Here is a 16,741-nt window from a genome sequence, read left to right as displayed (position 1 = left end):
ATGGGGATGCTCAAATCGGTTTTGAATATCCTCAAACTGCCTCATTTACAACCCGACCTTGACACTTAAAGGTCGTAAAAGTCGGAAGTGTGTGACAACTCAGTTGGTCACTGTGACACTGTACTTTTCGCGCTTACTATTTTCCAGCTTATCCTTGTCATGGACATAGGCGAACTTCTATGATTTTCTCATTAGAAGGCCTACAGTTCGCAGAAGCGATGTACATCTGATTGAAGACTTATTTTTTTCCTCTTCTACCCTATCCAACAGTTAGAGGCATATTCTTTACGTGACTTTTTGATCAACTTTTTATGTTCTTAGTAAAAAATTTGAAACATAAACTCAGCACATTTTTCCTGCCATTATAGCTGTTTTTTACGTCATGAGTAATTTCTACACTCGAGTTGCCAACACTGAGTTAGGTACCGACATTTACCCAATTCGCTCGGACACCTTTGTCATTCGCACTCTTCTCAACCCTCTCCGCCTCACTCGTACGCTAATTCAATTAGGCCACGAGCCTCTTTCTCCTACCGCCTCCCTCTCTCCCCTCTCTCTCCTGAGCTTTTCTTCCTCCACCATCTACTGCTATCCTAATGTCTTCGTCTACACTCGTCATCTCTTTCACACCTACGGCTTCTGGCCTGTCATGACTTGCGGGTTCTTCTCCTCATTCTGCTTTGACTTCCTCACTGAGGTCTTTTATTTCATGAGCCATCGATACATCGTGGAGAGAGCCCTTTGTGCCGAGGAGTGGCTGGATGATACCGAAGTCATGGAAAAGCCAAAGTCTAGATTTGGCGAGGGGCTAGTGGATAGGATTCCACTCTCTCAATTTGCAGCTCACCTGCTTAATCTTTGTCTCCTCAAGGTTCATGAGGTCGTTATCACTCAACCCTTCTATGGTTTGTCAGTCTTATTCACCACACTTTCCTTTTAGTTATAATGGTTCGGCAGGGAGCCAGCATTATTGGCAAAGAGGTGGGGTATTCATGGTTCTATCAGGCCGTCTTATCAATCTTTAGGGATAACGGTATTATGGGATTTTTCTCTGTATGTTTGATGTCTAATTATCTGATTTTCCAATTTCCGCCTTCTTTTAATCATCTTTTTTTTTCTAGGGTATTACACCAAGGCTGATGTTTGAATTGTCTCCCATGATAATCTACCTCTGTGTGCGTCGTATGCTCCAGCAAAACATCTTCAGTTCTTTGCGGTCCTGGTCGAAGACGGTTCATAGCTGCATTCATACTCTCTCTTACGCTGTCATCAACTTCCTAGCATATCGATTGGAGGTACTTGTTCATTGAAATTACTAAATTTCATAAAGGAATGAAAAAATAGGGTTTAGCACATTTGCTATCATAGTCCGAGAAACATACACAACCAGGGTCTTGATGCGTTGCTCCTCGAATATGACATTAAATGTCACTTTCTTGAACGTTACGAATGTAACGCTGCTGGCGAATGACTCAATATGGTCGATTACTAAATTCCCAATTATCTTCTATGCAGGTTTGTCAAAAAAGATAAGTGCAATCATGTTTGAGAGGCCATATAAAGCATCCAACTCTTAAGGTAGTGTATAGCATTACGGTCGAATAGACCAACCTGACAGTTCTACAGAGTGAAGGTAATTAGTCATCACCTTATCTTGTCATTGATGTTAGCATTAGGTAAGCAAATGATCACACGGGAAGGAAGTATGCTTAGGTGCGGACGTGGCTAGGGCTGATTTGCATTATTACAAAAGGAGAATTTTCGTAAGTGGAATTTGCTTTTGTGTTCTGATTGAAGTACCCTTCATTCTGACGTCTGCTTACAATCCTTCATATATGTCATTGAAATGGGTTTGTTAAGCATATTATCACTTCCCTATTCTGCGAATTCTATATTAGTGTGCTTTTATTGAGATGAAAAGCAGGATTTGGGTTGATTTCGTTGCGCCCAAATTTATTTTAGAAGTTGTAGAAAGATATTGCGTGCGGAAGAGACTAGGACCATGCCAAAAAATATGGGTAATGATGAGCCCTGCGAGGACTCAAGAGTACGGCTGGTTAAATGACAATTAGGGAAAATGATGTATCATTTTTATCAATCATGGTATCCTTCTGTGCCGCACTTTCGCAGGGGAAACTAGCGAAAACTTCTAGGAAGGAACTCACCCTCCTCTCCTTTATCTCAGGTGGTGTCGTGTGTGATGGCGTTACACGGTTCACGCATACCGACGGCGGAGGCGGCGGTGGCAAACAGCTTCAGCGGCTGGCGCGAGTGCAGACGCACTCTTGCGATGACCGGGCAATTGCAACGGGGTTACTTCCCCTTCTGGCGTTTCTGCCCTACCCCCTCCTTCGCTCCACTCTAATCTCACTGTTAGGTAAAGTACTTATTTTTGTAGTCGCTCTTCTTTGTGTAGTAGCTATTAACAGAAGTATATTCTGTCCTTTTTCTATTCTTGTGATAAGTATTTTGTAGACATGATTGGAAGTGGTAATGTCTGTATAAATGGATCGGTCATTTGATAAACATTTATTTTGGTCAATTAATGGGGCAAAGGACATTGAAGGAGAAGTTAATCGTGGGATAAGTCGAAGCTTAATTTGCCGTTTTTACATTGAATAAGTGGATAATTGAGGTATGAAACGTCCACAACAATTTCATAGTATTGTTTCAAGTCATGTTGGCAGAGGGTTGTGATTGCACGACTGTCCAACAGGCTGGTCCGTGCAATCAAGTTCACTGTCTTGACTAATTTTAAAACCACGCCTCTCGTGTTAACCCCCAGTATAATCTGTCAAATTTTCTCATAAAAAGTGACACTTTCAAGAGTCTACGTCTTTGCGACATCCCCTCTGGTTGTTCCTTGCTATCCCATCTTACTTCTACCCGCTTGATGATGTGTGGTACTAATGCCGTGCGTTGCAGCTGGTCTGGATGTCTACTGTGATGAATTGGGGCTGAAAACCTGTAACTACACGGTAGAGGTAAGGGTAAAAATGCAGCGTTACTCAAACTGCGGCAGAATGCACGGGATAGCCAGCGAGTACTAAATCTCTCTTTGAAATCTATGCAAATCACCTCTCAGGACTGCATTAGCTTCAATTTTTTCTCCTTTAGTATAAGACTGCTATCGAGAACATAAATATCATAAAGTACACCTTCAACTTTTTACCAGCGTTTGTGTGAGCGTTTAATGGGTTAAATTCCCTCCCGTACTTTAAAAAACTGGGAAAAATCTGACCAATACGCAAACAAGGAAGTTGTTGTTGATGGAGGAAGACATGAAAAATGGCTAATGGGATGGGAGAAATAAATTGCACACCTCAAAGCATTCATTTGTTGGATAAATTAGAATCTGCAGGTAATCGCTCCTGGCAGCTCCACTGCCTTGAGGAGGCCACCCTTAGCATCCAAATGATACCCGAGAAGCTTCGGCAGAGAAAGTTTACCTAGCACAGCTGGGCGGTCACAAGATGGCATGCTGTAGGCGAGCGATCCCCATCACTGTTGTTCGTCCGACGCTTTGACTTGCTTGAAATACGCACTGCGCCACAAAACTCCACCTCTGTAGCAGCCCACTTCGTGGATGTGAAGCCAAGTATCTTTATTCTTCTTAGAACTCGCTTTTACTAAGACAATTTAATCATTTGCGAATTTGACTCCCATGTCCGAAGTTGAGTTCAAACTAGACTTTCAATGTTGTGAATTTTCTGTATTAAAAAATAAAAATTCCAATAGAAAATCAATCCCCAACACAATCCAAATCCCCAACCGTCTGACTGGAAAGAACAATGTCTTCTAGCAGACTGTGGATGCATTCCCCGCATGAGGGACAAACACTGTGGTCAATTTGAACTGGTGCTCGCAAGCTGAAATGGGGTCTTAGGCGCTCCAAAAGGTTCCTCTTTTCCGGTAAATTTTGCTGTTCTTCCGCATTCTAGACATAAGCGTTAAAAAGGCGCAAAACCTACTTTTGAAAAAATATCCCAACATTCTACAATTCTCCTTCGAATAAACGGATCTTCTTCCCACTCCGCAGAGCCCAGATCGGCACACGTTTCCATAGTGAGAAGAAAGGTTTCTGTGGTCCTCAGGTGCTCCACTACAGCCTGGCAATTAAGGCATCGGAGTAAACACGCCAATAAGACAGCCTTTAGTGTACTCGGAAAGATTTGCTCTGCGCCGATCGACGCTTTTTCGATCTGAAGGCTGGTTACTAGGTCCAATATTTGCGCGAAAATCTGGGGCGAGAATATATCACAAACTTGCGGTTCCAGCAAGGGTGTGATGAAGAAACCACGAAGCATTTCGATAATCGTCTCATTAGCTACTAATGAGGGCTCTTCAGCTATCTGTTCGGAGACAAGTTTTTGCAATTTTAGCAGCTGTGAAGCGACCGCCTCATTCAGGAAAGGGGATTGATAAATGCGCAAGAGAAGGAAGGAGTAGGAAAGGCACCCCCCGCTAGACTTTAGACGAGAGCACTCTTCGTGAGCAAGACGATAGATCTGTTGAAATATACCAAGTCCCTCTGTGCGGGTGATAGAAGGAAGGTTGGAATACAATGAGAATACACTATCCATTAGGACTGAGAATTCTGCAAGAATATGCGGCCGATTGCAGATTTGGGCGAGGAGGAATTGCAACTGTTCCCTTTTTCGTGCATCTTCTTGCAAATGACAATAGCGATTGAAAAGGAGCCAACAGTTTTTAAAAACATTATCAAATTGGTTCTGTAAAAGTAGGTTGATTGAATAATTCCAGAGATTATCGATGAATGTAGGAGGTAGGAGATCGCGAAATGCAGAATGAAGGAGAGGATTTTTTTGACAAGTTGATAATGGTGTAAGGACTTTATTAGGAGGATAAGTCTTCGACTCGTTAAAGAGATCTTCCATTTGGCTGTACCATGAGCTCACTAAGAATCGATGAAGCGGACAATCCTGAAACACCTCATTGGTAAGCAGCCTTCGTAAATAACCGCCAACTTTTGATAAAAGGTGGCCATCATTCATAGCGTCTTCAAGGATGGCTGGTTGATATGGGGCCAACAAAGTTGAAAGATACACTAACTCTTCTTTATGATCAACAACAACAGAGTTTTTATTAAGAAACTTCGCAATATTCTTTGTACAATCATTGAGGTAAACGTTGGATGGACGAGGAACTTTAATAAGTACAGTCAGAAGATCCACAAGAAAGTCAACATCATAGGAGGATAAATCCGTCGATTTTATACAGTTAGGAAATCGATCACCACCTTTGCGATTTTTGAAACCGGAAAGCGACAGCAAAATGAATAGAAGAATTATAGAACGGCGGTGATTAACATTAACCGACTTTCGGTGCAGGTTTCTTAGTGTCATAAGATGTGAATCAAAAAGTTCACCAGAGAAATGAAATAAATTCGCCTCATGTAAGCTCTTTTGATAAAATGTGTGGAGTATCGAGATCATTGAGCAATTTTTAGACATGATCAATGAACTTAATATGCGGGTTACCACCTCGAAATCTGACGGTTGACAGTAATTGCGCATTCGCCAAAAAATGGCAAATTTAATTTTGAGCTTCCCGCGGGACAATTCAGTATCTCCTAAATTATCCTCGAAAGACGTCATGAGCTTTCGGAAAGTGACATCATGAAAATTACTCCAAACCGCGTGATGCTCGTCCTCACAGTATAACGCTTGTTCGAGCCTGTTTAAAAGGGTATCATCCAAATGTTCTGCGACCCCCTCTTTTTCCTCTAAAACAAATGCAAGCAGTTCACGAGAGGTAGACATTTGAAAGACGCACCCTTTGCAACAACCACGATAATGCAAAGGTCACAGCCGAACCACTAATGTCCGAAGAAGAATGTTGGCTCCCAAAGCTGGCCTAAATTAGACAAACTAATGCTTTTTGCTTAATTATTTGGTTAAGCTAAAGAGCACCACAGCCTTTCTTTTTGTACTTCCTCCGGCACCATGGCCTCCGGGCCATGCCAGCGACTTTCAATCCTTTTGGTACAGCAGTAATGCACATTTCGCCCTAATATTATGTCTCACTTTGTGTTTAGAGATGTCTAAAAGTGCTGCGCCAACCACTTCTGGATGTCTAGTTTGTTTGATAATTCTCGTATCATGTTGCTACGACCAGTATTATGCAGACAAGTTTAAATATAAAGGTCAAAAAGTCGCTTTCTTTTTTGGTCTTAGTTTGACGTCATAATGAACGCCAGAAATAATATTGTCCATTCTTATCTTTTATAGTCGTCAAATGAAATGATACATCTTCGCATGAGCATGTTAACACAGACTGCAGTAAAATTTGATTTGGAGGCTCCTGCTACTTGGATTAATAAAAAAATGTACCATTGCATCAGTACAATGACTTATTAGTAGCGTATACAGTCGAGATGCACGACACACAACCGAAAACCTTTTTATACTGAGATTTTAAGACCAAATAAGAAGGATAAGTCCTCTGTGTCATAGCTTGAAAGGAAGAAATGTGAATGATCAGCTCAGAGAATGAACTAATGCGCTCTGCAACGGCCCTGCAAATGCTAGGTATCCTAAGCAAATATCGTTTTTTGATTTTTCAAATTTAAGGTGTAAGGAAATATGGATATTCGCATGGCATCAATTAAAAGGAACATTTTTGTCTTAAAATATGTATCTCAAATTAGTTGATAACACAGGTAAAGCGCAGGATAAAAAAGAACTAGCTAAAGGTGATGATTAGGCCAAAAAGGAAGCTTCAATGCAATGCCTACAGTATGGGCTTAAATTATTCTATAAATTGTCAATTTTTAAAATGCTTTAAGGGGCAGGGAATGGCCCGAAGTCTTTTATCCCTTATAAACTTACGTGTGATTGATCTTGGCTTAGAAATCTTTTTTTGGCAAAACTCTGCTTTGTTAACTTATCAAAAATCAGAGCGCTTGAAATTTTGTTCGTATTGTTATTTGGCCCCAAGCGCTGCGTTCAAGTGGATTGTGCTTTACATCTGTTTTTTATTTCTGGATGTAATGCGTTTTTCTCGTTAAATGTTTGCCCTGTTTGTTGCATCTGTTTGAATGAGTAAATTTCCATCATCAGAGGGCTATCCCTTAAAGGGAAAGAGCTCTGGTCCTCCCGATGTGTATCCTCAAAAACCTGATCAGCTTGAAGATGCTTTGACGGAACAATTGGTCAAAGATGGATTTAAATATCACAGACCTGTTGCTGATGAATATAAATCAGGAAGGGGCAACAGCGCGCCTCAGGATTTGGATACCGCTTGGGACTTATACTATAACATTCTTCTCCTCAAGGCCCAAACGGCTCCTCCCTATGAACCGGATAACCCACAAATCCAGGTTAAAAGTTTCTCAGGAATGGATAAAGATTGGGACCAGCTTAAAGACTGGCTTTCAGACCTTTCAGGCGCCAATTGCAACAGAAGAAGCACCGTTTTCCACGCTAGTAAAGAAAGGATTCTGGCTGAATTAGTTTCCTGCCGCTTCCCTCTTTCGCACTCCCTGCGTCTGATTAACAAACTCATCATTCACACTACCGCACCGCTAGAAAATTTAAAGAAGAAACAAAAGCTTGATCCAACAATGGAATGGACTGAGGAACTTCTACGAATGCTCAATGAGCTCTTTTCTGGTGATCTCTCAACTACTCCTCCCAACAGATACGACAGTATGTGTGCCGAATGGGATTACCTTTTTAATCTCCTAACAATTCTTTACGATAACGATTTAGTCGAGCATTGGGACGTGCTCAAATCGCTTGCAACAAAACTTGACCACCTGTACAATAACTCTCTAAGGCTCGCGTCGCAAGACTGTTCATCCTTCTGCTCGCACCACGAGAGACCACAAGCAGCGAAGTGTGATCCCTTTCGCATCCTTAAGTTCGTTCTCCCCTACTTCCAACGTTTCTGCCTCAGATTCACCGAAAGTGAGCTTCTGGCTCGTCGTATTCTCTACTGGGCCTGCTCTGCCTTCTCTGAATTTCTTCGTGCCTGCGCTCTGCGATCAAACTCGGCTGTAGTGACCTTCACAAAACCGGAGGACTACATCGATTTCTTCGTTTGTTCACATCATCGTTCCCTTCTGCTCTCTACCTCCAGCATAATTATTGCACTAACACTGCACTGTCCCTCAGCAGCAGTGTGGAATAAAATCACTTCTGAGACTAGTTATACTTATCTGACCGGGTCGCCGCTTGACCTTCTCCCCTGCCCTCTTTCCTGTCTTCCTATTTACCCTGGACCGGAGGCTTCTAACCTTCGAAAGTGTCTGGTGGAAACCGAGACCGTCCTTCTGGAACGCGGCAGATTAGCTGAGAGTGGATGGTACTTGTTTCCTTCGCGAACAATCACTTCCGATGAATGTACAGATGAAACAAAAGTAAGCAGCGTCTTTGTCCATCCCTCCCTGTAGAATCTAGCTGATCTGATTTCGGCCTGGTGATGGTTTCTTCCTTCTTTGAAAAGCATCACTGAAAGGCCTCACCGATTCTTGGCTTCGGTGATGCAAAGTATTATTTGTCTTATTAACGCTACTTTCGGGAATGGGCTCTTACAGGCTTCAAATTGAATTTATTTATTTCATCCTTATCCTTTTCGCACAACTTTCCCGTCGGCGCTTTAAGTTTTCATAAAAATAGCGTGATCTAGGTCTGCAGCTCGAGTTAGTGTTGAGCCAATAGAGTTAGTATTTGCGAATCTGATTTAAAGTAACTGGTAAATAATGCTTCATGAAGTTTATAAACTAGGTGAATTTAACGATTCATCGTTGATATTTGGGTGACTGTCAAATTCTCGGTAAGTTCACTGTAAGGATCCCGTTGCGAAATCGCCCTGATGTTTTATTATTTTAAGCCAATAAGTGCACTCATCCTCTAACCAAGAACATTCCATGTCTCTTTTATTGTACTAAAACCAACCCATCTGCTTTTGCAATCTGACACAGAACACATGTCAAACATCTGTGATGCGGTCTCCAGATAGGAATATTGGTGTGTTACATGTGTGATTACGTTAGCGGAAAAGAAACAAATCGTAGCTAGATACTAATATTCTTGGTTGTGTGACTGTTTATTTTAGACGGAAATGTTTGTTCGTGTTTTGGACGAATTGGACTCGCATGATTTCAACCAGAGCGTGGAAACACATCCAATCGACAGTCTTTTTAAGAAACTTTTCCACTCTGAACACCTCGAGTCACCACGGTCCATCACGGCGTTAGTCACTTTCCTCTGCAAATGGGCTGTCTCACCCACACGCACCGGCATTCATCGTTCCATCATTCTTGCCTGCCTCCTTGACTACCTCCACTCCAAACTGCCAAATTTCAATTTCCAGACCTGCCTTCTTGCATTCCTTGACATCCATGCCCCTCCCAGCCCAATTGTCGACGGGCCCGGTTTTCGTTCACTCGTCTGTCTCTTTGCCGAACTCATTGACCGAGGTCTCTTCAACCACGATGCTTTTGTGCGAACCTACATCGCGCGAGGTGTCTTCGATAGCTCACTTCATCCCCTTGCTAACGCCGATTCGGTTCCTCCCTCTCTCACCTCTTCATCCGCCCTTCCTCCACCTACCACCGCAGCCGGCCTCCATCCTTCCTCCCTGAATAATAACTTTTCAGTGCAATCGGAGATCTCCGAGGACAACGATCGCACCAGTATGGACAACCCTGACTCCGTACGCTCCGATCTCGGCAACGGTCTGCCTCAGCGACACTCCTGTGATCTCAACCGCCACCTCCAGTATCTCATTCACTTCCCCTTACCCCAAGACGACTCCTACGCACACGAGCAAAATCAACGTGCCCAGCTTCTCTATGGGAGCAGTGCTAGAGCCCATTCGAGAGCGCGAGAGACTCCACGGAAGGTGTCTCGAGACATTGTTAAGCTCTTTACGAGGAGTGCGCACCGTCTCGACGTAGTACATGGAGAGTTAGGCAAGAGGAAAAAGAATAAAGAGCGGGGAGTGGATGTCAGTGGCACACCGAATGGCACTCAACGTGGCAGCAGTGGTACCAAAGAAACGCGGTCATTGGAAGAACTACTTGAAGCGATAGCAACGCGGTTTCGTTGTCTCAATTATTACGACATGGAGTATGTCATCTCCAAGAGTATACCTGCATACCTGCGGTCGTTGTCTGGCACCATCTCCCCTAACACTACTACCACGAGTGGTGGTGACTCTCTTGTTGCCGACTCCAGTGGAATCGTCGCATCGTCACCATCTGCTCCCAATTCGAGTCGAGATCACATCTACTATCCGGCTCATAACAGCCTCTTTCTCTTCCTGGAGTTGATTGAAACCTCGCTTAACATCCTCAGTCTCTTGGATACGGTTGTGGAGACGCTGGAACGCCTTCAGGCCTCTTCTCTCTCCGCTCCCTATCCCTGCATGAGCTCATATCTCTCCCTTATCTGGCTACATGCTATTGGCATCCTTCGTACACATCAGGCGGTTCTGATGACTCAGCCTAACCTACAGCAGCGAATCCTCACCTGTCTGATCGAACAACTTCGTCGGGGCACGCAGGAGAAGCTGCAGAGCAAGTGGTGCATTTTGGAGTACCTAAGGAGTCTTTACCTCTCCAGTGCCTATGTAAAACGGCTCTGTACTCCTTCCGTATCCCTATCCACCTTTGAGTCGCTTCAACATCAGCTTGCGCTAAATTCACAGACCTCGGAAATTTTACGAAGACTGCGCACATGTGCAGAGGACCGTAAGACTCTTGTTGACGAAACGCTTAAAGGGGTGCTTCAATGCCGTGATCCGGATCGCCTTGTAGCCCTCTCTGACCGCTTCGTTGATTACACTGTCCAGTGCCCCGAACTTGCTCTAGAGTGGCTACCATCCATGGCTGCTCTCGTCAATCCTTCTCTTCGTGGTGGCGGTGTTGGAATCTCGTCTTCTGTTACCTCTCCAGGCGTCCAGAATTTCAATTCCGAGATGAGTAGTCAGTTGGATGATCCAGTGGAATGGGATAACCTTGCTTCGTTGATCGGAACCCTCCTGGCACATCACTGCATCGACACGGAAAAACTCTTTGATAAACTTATCAATCCCTCCCTCGCCTTTGGTCTCGATCAGAGCTCCGCACCCATAGATTCACGCTCCGAGCCTACCGTCCGTCTGGCCTGTCACATCCTTCATCGATTTTTCACAGTGGAGACGGTCACTCAGGATGCACAGCCTTTTTCCTTCCGAGTATCCGAACCCTCTCTTCTCTCCAGTGCGCTTCGTCGTGTGAATTATGCACTTTTTATTGACACTCTAAAGATGCTCATGATCCACAGTAACAAGGGAAAACCACTGGAGTTGATAGATGAGGCTGGGGAAGATGGCAGTGCTGCTGGTTCGGACGATAACTCCTCGGACAATGATAGGGACTCGGAACGCGAGACAGATGACGGTCCCGCAGACAGCTCTCTTGACCCCACCGACGGGTTTGATTTGACGGATGGTCCACCGGTCTCAAAAAACAAGCGCAAACGGCGTCGAGTGCACTTAGCACCGTCAAAAAATAAGCGTAAGCGTGGAGTGAATGCACGACGTAGCACTTCTGGTGGGAGCTTACTGAATATGCGACGCAAGAATCGTCTCGCTAGTTGCATCCACCAAAGTACCTGCGCCTTCCTCTCCACTGGTCAGCCTCCTAGCGATGCTGATTTGAGGGAGATGTCTCTCCGCGACTTTGCACATCTCGTGCTCCGTGAGATTTGTGTTACACCATGGGTGCGAGAGTACTTCTACCTTATATCGACACGCCTACTGCAAAAAAACGTCTTAATTGATAAGATGATTTCGAGTAACCAGACCCGCTTTCTCCTACACATCATCTACCATCCGCATGATGTGAAGTGGATTGATTTGGCCGCCACTTCGGACAACGTGGCTGAAGCGATGCTCTCGCTCATCTCTAGCGTCAACGTTTGGTCGTTGCATGCCACTCTGATGGAACTGCACCTCCTCTGCCACCAAATCTCTGTCACTTCTTCCAAGGAGGTCTTGGACCAGGTTGCCAATCGGATTGTTACCAGTTTTAATGAGCAGGCGATAGCCTATTTAAAATCCACTCCAATGGGCGCATTTTCAGCCTCCACTTATGGTGAGCAGTTGCCTGAAGCTCTGCCGGATATTGAGATTCCTGAAAACGACAATAGTTGGCTTCTTCCCTCCCTCATCGCCAAGTTACCACCTGAACTCAAAACGCAAATTGTCACCAAGACTTGTGATGTAAGTTGGCCTTCCCTTTAACTTGTTTAGAGTAACCCTAGTGCCTGTAAATGGGCCTTGTAGTGGTATCGACAGCATCGTGTTAAACTTCTAATTTGGTTTAGATACTCAATGGGATCAAACTATTTTGGCGGCACAAGAACGACGAAGATCAGGAGCGTATTGTAATGCAGCACTCCATCCTCCTGGCCCATCCCGTCTTCTCCTCTATCCTCCACGTCTGCATGGAGACCGTGGACCCGCTAGAGCGTCTCTACGAGCAACTGGAGTACTTTGTTTCGGGCGTCAAGGAGACGCGTGATCGGATGCCCGAGAACCTACGTACACGGCACATCCTCCAGGAGTGTCTGGCACTCCGTCTTTCTCTTCTAGGCATCTGTCTCTCCTCTATGAACCTCACCACAGATCGTTTGATCAGCGGGGCCCTGATTCTGGCTCAGCTCATTGGATTCGGGGTCACGGAACCCCATTCCAACCAGACCCTCTTCTTCACCTGTCTTGACATGCTTCATAGTTTGGTGCACAATTTGGCAGCTCAGGTGGGTCCTGACAATCCCCAGTACCAGAATCTGGCCAAGAAGGTGCGAAAAAAACTGGCTGAGCGCCATTTTACTGTGGGGATAGAGTACATCCGGCCACTTCTCTTCATTGGTCGCACCGGCTATCCCTTTGTGGCTGTGACACCCCTTGATGGCACTGCAGGGTCGGGTAATCGTGGCGATGGCGGAGGTGGAGCAGGCAAACTTGGTGGGTCTTCGAAATTTGCCTCTGTCAAGTCGAGTGGAAAGTCAGGTGGAGCAAACGCGTCCAGGTACAGTGGAGGTGGGGGAGGTGGCGGCGGAGGTGGATCCGCTTCAGCTACCACCAATTCTGGAAATAATAATGGGAATCCATCCTCAGGAGGTGGTGGTGTAAAAACCTTTACTCGCAAACGGGGTTATGCTTTTGTGAGTCGTGATCGCTTTGCACCATGGGAGATCTACGATGTCAATCGACGACCCGCCTTTCTTGCCATGTGTGGGGCTGTTCAAGTACCCGCGACACAGTCGCAAAATGAGGAACAGGCCAACATTCTGCTAAGTCACGAGCACCCAATCACTCACCGAAGGTCCGAGGAATTCTACATCCAGTCTCTCTTCCACGAAGCGGAACCGTCGGCCTCTTCCACATCCGCAACAGCCGTATCCTCTCCTTCCTCCTCGATCGACTCCTCATCAAAGCAATTCATTCTCGGGTCAGTCCCGTCGGTGAAGCGCCATCCAGGCGTCGAGGGCATGCCTCGACGTATAGCCCAACAAACTCAACGTCTGTCGAAGCCTGAAGACATAATCTACCGCCAACAGCAGCAACAACAAGCGCCACCACTGTCAATGCCTCCAGCACAAATGCGTATGCAAGCACCGTCCCAACAGCCGACAAAACGCAAGCGAAGTCGAGCAGCAGCGCAACAACCAGAGGAGATGTTGTTGCCTCCTCCTCCGCCACCACAGATGTACCACCAAGGCATGTACCCACCTCCGCAGACGTCTTCAGCGATGGCTGCAGCTCAGGCGGCTGAATCAATGGCTGCAGCTACTACTACGACGGCACCTACAACAGTGACAGGAAAGAGGAAGCGCATGGGTGGAATGGTGGGTGGTGGCGGTGGTACGGCGGCTGCAGCGGCGGTTACAGCAGCGCCGGCCCCATCGATGCGACGAGGTGTGGCACCGCCTCCAAGGAGCTACGATAACGGTGCAGTTCCTATGCCATCGCAGCAGCAGACCTGGGGTGGGGGCAGGGCACCCTCTGCTGCCGGTGGTAGTGGTCGGGTGCCCAATCAGCGCCAAAATTTGTCAGAGTTTGTACAGAATCAAACCAAAGCTCAGCACAAGGCAGCTCAACAGCAGCAAATGGCTGCTGCGTTCGCAGCTGGAGTTATGCCCATGGAGGAGCAGTTTTCGCAGCAGCAACAGCAACAAGATCCCAGGCAAGTGGTCTTTACTAATTTCCCTTTATTTGCTTTTTAACTGAGCGCCGTGGTGTTCCGGATTGAAACATTGTTTTAAAGACGTCCTACAATCGATTTCGGGGCTAGTAAAGGCTTGTCAGAGCGAGAGAGATAAGCGGCAGGTGTGCGCGTGTTTTTGTTAAACAAAGATGTGGTACCGCTAGCTGCTTCTGCCCCTACTCTACCAGCTGCATTCTTCTTGTCTAGCCTCTCGCTTGACGCTCCTTCTACGTATACGTGCGCTCTCCTTCTGCCGCACGCGTACACATCACAAATTATCACATGTTTCACTATCGCTGTACTCTTTGTGTAAACAACTGAAAATTACAATAATCCGCCTCACACTCATTCTCCATAGCCGTCGCTTTATTGTCAGCATGGAACCTGGTTCCATGATGTTATACGGTTTTCTTGTCTGGAGGCAGATTTACTCTCGGCACAGCTTCATGCCACTGGCTCAAATGCAACATTTAGCATTATTTCGGCACAACCCCCTGATCGTTTTCTGCTTCGGCCATCTCGGTGGTGGTCAGGTATGCCAAAATCACGCGCAGAACAGGAAGGAGAGGCATAGCACTTTCTTTCCGCTGTCGTAAAAAGACTTGTGGTGATCCGCCTGAAAATTGAGTTGTTTCACGTAACCATTTTCTGAATTCCTTCCTTCTTTTCACACTGTTGGCGCCTTAATGTTGTCTAGCCACACATCTTGGTTATTATTCCCTTCTTGAAATGCGCGGAAGTACAGAGTTGGTGCATTTGGTGCAATCCAAATACCGGCCATTATGCAGAACTCGTGATTGCTGTGGTTGTCAAAATCGCACCGGGATGTCTCCGCAGGTTTATTTATCCACGGTTAGCAGGAAGCGGGCTCCCATCGTTACCGCCAATCCGGCGATCGAGTTATTTAGCAAGACGCAATTAGCCGATGCCATTCTGGAAGTCACTGTTGTTGGCGGACAAAAGGGTTGGGAGACTGGGAATGCAGAAGATGTGGACGTAGCTTCAGCTGAAAGTTTGGTAGCCAAATCGCGTGGGTAAGCGTCCTTCTGTTGAAATGCTGTCACACTTCACTCGGGTTTGGCGTCTTCAGCATATGCAGCTTTCTGAAATAAGTCGACACAAAAGCTGAAAATGTAGATTACCCTTATCCAACACGTCTCTTCCTTTCGGTTGGATGTACTGGCCGGTTGCATTGACACATGGTAGAAGGTATTACAATGTTATTGTTTTGCGAGATTTGGAGCTTGGTGGGAGCCCCGTTTTTCTTGAAAATAATGTAGGATTAGGTCGGGAATGATTATTGTGTTTCGAATTCAGATTCAGAGGAGGAGGCGGCGGCGGCGATCCAAACTACGGTTTCGCCGAGATGATGCCACCTCAATCCTGCGCTAGTGGACCTTTTGTTCCCGACTTTGCCGCCATGGATTCCCAGCTGCGACATCACCGTCAGCAGCAGCATCAGCAGCGGTACATAGGGGGTGGCGGGGCCGGGAGCAGCAACCAATCACAGCAGGTTGTACCTGATCCCCCACCCTACCCTGGTCGTTCCCAACCAACCAAAGCCCTTCCACCCCAGCCACCTCCATCACAGATGATGATGCAGATGATGGGCCCGTCGACATCCGCTCCTGCTCTATCCATGCCGACCCCAGCGGTAATGGGAGGGGCGATGACACAGGCTCAGCATCGAGCCTATATGATGTCCTCCGCGCAGTCCTCCAACTCTGTGTTTATGGGCGAAGCGCCTCGTGCTGCTCCGGCCCCGCCTCCACCCCATTTCTCCCGTCTCTATGACACCACTGGTGGTGGAGGTGGTGACTACCGCTGAACATTCCACTTCCCGCTCTCCCCTGTGTACAAAAGTGTATGTAATTGGAAGAAGAGAAAAAAAATGAGAATGCTTGTGGTCAAATCGCCTCTCACATCCCCCTTCCAGTGTACAGTGCTACCTCCCTCTTTGACCCCCCCTCCCCCCTCTCCTCTCCATTTTGTGACCGGTGAGGCTGAAACAATGTTCTTCTGACTGTCTGATTGCTTGTCTGTAAGCATGCTGCGTATACATATACTTTTTGCTCCTCCTCTTTGGTTACTTCCCTTCCCTTAACCTAGGCGAACAAGAGGCACACGCGTCCATGTACCCTCCACTCAAACCAATAAATATGCCTATCCATGTGCACAACGCGGATACGCACATAGCTGATTGGCAACAGCCACGCGGTTAGATGTGAGGGTAGGGTTTGAAATGGCCAGAGCGGATGGTCTAGCCAGGTGTCAGTCTGTCTAGAAGTGGGGCTACTGCTAGGCCTCTGCCGAATTGTTGGAAGTGCATTCATGCGAAGGATGATGGAAGGAGTGTCTTTTTTGCAAAAGGCTATCGTCGGCTCAGTTATTGATGACAACGATTTCGACACACAGTAAGTCGACTTAAAATGACACCTCGCTTTACACAAGCATGGTCATATTTGTGAGGTCAAGGTCTTGTAGTTTGATTTTGCCGTCACAACCGTGCGACATGTG

General features: G+C 46.2%; 3 protein-coding genes across 3 annotated transcripts; 2 read left to right on the top strand and 1 right to left on the bottom strand. All coding sequences in view use genetic code 11, as the record gives it.

Annotated features, from left to right (window-relative positions):
• Positions 1 to 382: 382 nt before the first annotated feature.
• EGR_03836 (Mitochondrial carrier protein) lies at positions 383 to 2,365 on the top strand (the record flags this gene model as incomplete). The annotated part of the gene is made up of 4 exons (XM_024493085.1): positions 383 to 905; positions 941 to 1,053; positions 1,122 to 1,295; positions 2,186 to 2,365. 4 exons carry the CDS (start codon positions 383 to 385, stop codon positions 2,363 to 2,365), a joined length of 990 nt encoding a protein of 329 aa, XP_024352546.1.
• A 1,377-nt stretch (positions 2,366 to 3,742) lies between these two features.
• EGR_03835 (hypothetical protein) lies at positions 3,743 to 5,366 on the bottom strand (the record flags this gene model as incomplete). Its single annotated transcript, XM_024493084.1, has 2 exons — positions 3,743 to 3,937; positions 3,972 to 5,366. The coding sequence occupies 2 exons, from the start codon at positions 5,364 to 5,366 to the stop codon at positions 3,743 to 3,745; spliced, it is 1,590 nt and encodes a 529-aa protein (XP_024352545.1).
• Positions 5,367 to 7,060: 1,694 nt separating this feature from the next.
• Positions 7,061 to 16,052, top strand: EGR_03834 (Mediator of RNA polymerase II transcription subunit; the record flags this gene model as incomplete). Its single annotated transcript, XM_024493083.1, has 5 exons — positions 7,061 to 8,383; positions 9,082 to 12,234; positions 12,339 to 14,207; positions 15,062 to 15,258; positions 15,542 to 16,052. The coding sequence occupies 5 exons, from the start codon at positions 7,061 to 7,063 to the stop codon at positions 16,050 to 16,052; spliced, it is 7,053 nt and encodes a 2,350-aa protein (XP_024352544.1).
• Positions 16,053 to 16,741: the final 689 nt, after the last annotated feature.

Source organism: Echinococcus granulosus (genome assembly GCF_000524195.1).
Source record: "Echinococcus granulosus chromosome Unknown EG_S00021, whole genome shotgun sequence".
NCBI classification, from domain to species: Eukaryota; Metazoa; Platyhelminthes; class Cestoda; order Cyclophyllidea; family Taeniidae; genus Echinococcus; species Echinococcus granulosus.
The sequence above is the reverse complement of the archived record's forward strand: the minus strand, read 5'-3'. Positions and strand labels throughout refer to the sequence as shown.